A 4,513-nucleotide genomic window follows, 5' to 3' on the forward strand; every position below is an offset into this window, starting at 1 on the left:
TATAGCCGGTTGTAAAATCAATTGTGAAATCAATCTCTGTGCAACATGTTTTCTGAGTTGTTTCATTTCATTTCATTTCATTTCATTTATTTGGCTCAGGAGAGTCGGGAGTACAGCAGAAAGGCCGAAGGCCCATACCAGTTGGTCTGCAAACACCCAATCTGTTACAACAAATGTGTGCACAATTCAAAACTATTCTTTGCCAGCTGTTCATAATTGAGGTGAGGCGAGTGCTGTTGGTAACAGATAAATTGGAATGTTTACATAGCGTTCCTTTGAGCCATGAACAATGGGCATTTCTGTAGTCGGGGGCGGATGCAGGAATTTCCTGAGGTGGGGGTCAGGTGTTGGTCAGCGTACCATATGTTTAGAAATTCCCTCCCCTTCGTTTTACGCCCTAAATTTTACGCATGCAGAATTCAAGAGGGGGGTCAGGACATCCGGACCCCCCTCTAAATCCGCCCCTGTCTGTAGTATTTATTGCGTACTATGACCTATTTCAGTTCAATAGAATTTGAGATCAATGTACTGACGAATACAGTCTGAATTTCATCAAACATTAGCTTCGCTTAGGGTTCCGGATTCGACTCTTTTAGAGAAAGCTCATATCCCGACATGTCTACAGTATTGCAGAACGTGAATTAGTTACCGTTATTGCTAATACTTTGGGACAATGGGCTGAGATGAGCCCCAGGTATGGCACCAAGCTCATGGAGTTATCTTGTTTGTGTGCCTTATTGCAAAGGCTTCGAGCCATTGGTGAGCACTTGTAATAAAAAATGAATCAATAAATGGCGTGTCAAGCAATTGCTTTTTGTGTGGATCTATATTTGGGTCACAAGGGGCCTTCCAGATCTAGTGATATGTTCAGGTGGTATCCACATGGGTAAAAAAATTTCTGCCCCTATAAAGATTTACAACAGAGAATATGTAAAATAATATCTAGCACAAAAACTGGATGGTGATCGCGATAGATCGAGTCCCTGTCCCTGACCCCATCGATGCATTGTGAACGACCCTTGGGGTGCACTAGTTCCATCTCGGTTGCGACGAAATATAACGGGAGTAAAAGGAAAATTCGATGCACATCGCCAGGCAATTGGCAGCGTTGCACTCGCACTTGATGTCGCAAAAACCCACCGTAAATCTGTTCAAGGGCTTCTGTTATTTTCGGGCGTGAACGAAGAGTGATGAAGTGCGCGTGCCTGCGATGTCGCGCTTTCTAAGTATGTAGAAGTATGTCGAAATGTTGGAGACGAACGGAGCACCTCTGTTCCCCTTGCGCCGGGTTGTGACCAGCCTCTTGTAGTGCCCAGAAGGCTACTCGGAGCACGGCAGGCTGAAGGCAAATGAGCGAAAAGTCTGCGTGCTCTGTCACGCATCCCTCCGGTTGAGCAGTTACAGCAGGCGGGCATTCTCGGCAGCAAACGCATTCCCTCGATGTTGGCATCACCTCGCACCTCTTACAAGAGCACCTATGATTGAAAACGAAGAGACGTCACATGGAAACTGCTCAACTACAGATAAAAAGTGTATGTTGAGAAACCGGACGCGGTGCTTACCATGCCGTGGTGACCAGACACCATGCATCTGGGTCCGGACTGGGATCGGGCTGTGCCGACATGTCTTCCTCATTCGGCGACCGAACTTTTCTCTCGCGCTTTTCAGGCGTATGCGAGTACGGCGACAATCCAACAGACTCGCTATACGCGAACATCTCGCGCTCTATTTCACTGAGACCGTCTCTCCAGGTCGCCATGTTGAGGGAAACAGCGGCAGTGGCACAGCCACGGGCCACGGGAATCAGCACTGTGGGAGCCGCGGTGAAAGAGCAAGGCACATGAGCGAGGGATACGGGAGAGAGGGGAGAGACTGCTCTCGTTGTAGCAACGTCCACAGCGCTAAAAAGAGGACAAGACCGGAAGTCACGTACCCCGCGGCGCGTCATGCGAACGTGACCCGGGAAACATTGTATGAGCTGAGGGGCATCCCCAAACGCCATCTTATTTGGCCGGAAGTCCGAAAATGGTTTCATGGGTCCTTTAAGCAAAGACCGAGGGTCGGCATTTGCTAGGCCACCGAGGCCTTGTTTTCACCTCGACAATTGAGCAAAGAACTAGGGCCGGCATCTGCTAGGCCACAAAGGTAAATTCGAGGGCTGTTTTCAGCCTGGCCATGGAGCAAATACCGACGCGGCATTAACCTGGCCACAGATGTATAACCGAGGTCTTGTTTTTACCTCGGCCATTGGGCAAAAAACAAGGGCCGGCATTTGCTAGGCCACCGAGGCATTGATTTCATCTCGACCATTAAGCAAAGACCGAGGGCCGGCATTTGCTAGGCCACCGAGGCCTTGTTTTCACCTCGGCCATTGAGCAAAGAACTAGGGACGGCATATGCTAGGCCACAAAGGTATATATATCCGAGGGCTGTTTTCAGCCTGGCCATGGAGCAAATACCGACGCGGCATTAGCCTGGCCACAGATGTATAACCGAGGTCTTGTTTTCACCTCAGCCATTGGGCAAAAAACAAGGGCCGGCATTTGGTAGGCCACCGAGGCCTTGATTTCATCTCGGCTATTAAGCAAAGACCGAGGGCCGGCATTTGCTAGGCCACCGAGGCCTTGTTTTAAATTCGGCCACTGAGCAAAGAACTAGGGCCGGCATCTGCTAGGCCGCAAAGGTATATTCGAGGGCTGTTTTCAACCTGGCCCTGGAGCAAATACCGACGCCGCATTAGCCTGGCCAAAGATGTATAACCGAGGTCTTGTTTTCACCTCGGCCATTGGGCAAAAAACAATGTGACATTTGCCTGGCCACAAAGGTATAGCCGAAGGTCATTTCCACCTCGGCCACGGGGCAAATAATGCTAGCTGCGGCATCTTCATTGCCACTAAAGGTATAGCAGACGGCAGTTTTCTCCCCAATCTAAAGGCAAAATAACATGCGATGACAGATGTTTGTGTTTGTAGGTTCACCATGTTGCAGGCAACAATATTCAAGCTCTACGCATCATTCACTGTAATGCACTCAAGTCACTGGGGTCGATCAACTAGGAGGCATCCAGATTGAGGTCTTTGTGATCTTAACATCATATGACGCACCCATCCTTAACGAACTTTCATGTTAAAGCACCTGCTCCTTCGCTGAGGAAAAATAAAAAGAAATCTGCAAAACCTGCCTAGTTGCAAAAGCTTATGATAATCAAACTCTAGGCTAAACAGCAGTTGCCATAGCTTTGCAACAACCACCTCCGAAGTCTGGCACAAATGATGCACAATGTTCCTTGTCAACCCGTACGAAACATTGGTGTCATTTACAGTGTATGTTATCTACTAGGCAGACAAACAACGGGGAAACAGTTTACCGATTTCACAAGAATATAGCCTCCGAAGGATATATATATATTGCCTAGTAAAAAAAATTTTAAAGGTGTTGGTGGCCAGGCTGTCGGTTAACTGATCATAAATTCAATGGACACTGTAAGAAAGGGTCATCAGTTCGATTCACTGTCAGATTAAAAGTGCATGTCCCCAGGTTAGTCAATATATACCAGCAAAAGAAGACACCAATGTGTTGAAATTCGAAAGATGTTTGTCCTGTCCGTCCTCCTTGTATAACTCTTTCGTATTTTTGAATCAGGGCTGTTCAAGAAGTATCCAACCTTTGGCAAGTAAAAATACATTTATTTGCCTTGAGGTCTAAAACTGTAATCCCCTTCGAAGTACTCTCCTTGGGATAGCACACACTTCAATGTTTGAAAGGCTTAGCTGTTTATTCAGCCAGCTGTACCGGTGCCCTGGGCCTGTTGCGCCGTAGTTCACATGGTTTCTGAATGAGCCGAAGTCCTATCTTCTTTGATGACTTGGCTACCTCCAGTTCCGCCTGGCCCAAGCCTCAGTGCAATACCTGCAAAATGTTATGAGAGCAATTCACTTATAGGATGAAGACAAACAAATTTTAATTTTGATTAATAGCTTCCTTTCATGTCACCATTTCGGAACAATGTTTCTAACAAACTAGAAAAGCAGGAAACAGAAGAATTGCCACTCATATGGCTGCATGAAAAAGTATAATCTGCTTGTAACACTGGAATGTGCTTGCCAGAGGCGAGTTACAGCAGAAATAGAGTGCTGTATTACCAACTTCAGGTGATTGTTTAAAATCCTCTAAAACTGTAAAACAATGGCACCTGAAAAAAAGTATTTGAAGTATACAACCACTATTATTTGCATTGACACCTGCCATTAAATAATGTTTTTTTTCTGAATAAAAAGAAGTACAGTACACTCGCAATAATTCAAACTCTGATATTTCATACTGTCAGTTAAGTCAAACAAATTTAAAAGCCTAGTTGTTCCGCTGTGTTTTTAATGCATTGATAAGCTGTTTAATGTGTTTTCGCTCCATTCACTCTATTTATCCAGTGCGGAGGGTTAGCTCCGTTGAGTGCGCTTTTCGTCGAGCAGCTGTGTACTGGGGGAAAGCAATACACGCGAAGCTCGCGGTCATT

The 4,513-nt window shown here is 46.3% G+C and overlaps 1 protein-coding gene across 1 annotated transcript; it reads right to left on the minus strand.

Moving 5' to 3' along the window:
* Positions 1-1,222: 1,222 nt before the first annotated feature.
* On the minus strand, positions 1,223-2,320 carry LOC121835885. The gene is made up of 2 exons (XM_042290430.1): positions 1,563-2,320; positions 1,223-1,475 (listed from the first exon to the last, which is right to left on the minus strand). The coding sequence occupies exons 1-2, from the start codon at positions 2,033-2,035 to the stop codon at positions 1,223-1,225; spliced, it is 726 nt and encodes a 241-aa protein (XP_042146364.1). The 5' UTR covers positions 2,036-2,320.
* Positions 2,321-4,513: the final 2,193 nt, after the last annotated feature.

Source organism: Ixodes scapularis, unplaced genomic scaffold (genome assembly GCF_016920785.2).
Source record: "Ixodes scapularis isolate PalLabHiFi unplaced genomic scaffold, ASM1692078v2 PGA_scaffold1__304_contigs__length_218370807, whole genome shotgun sequence".
NCBI lineage: Eukaryota > Metazoa > Arthropoda > Arachnida > Ixodida > Ixodidae > Ixodes > Ixodes scapularis.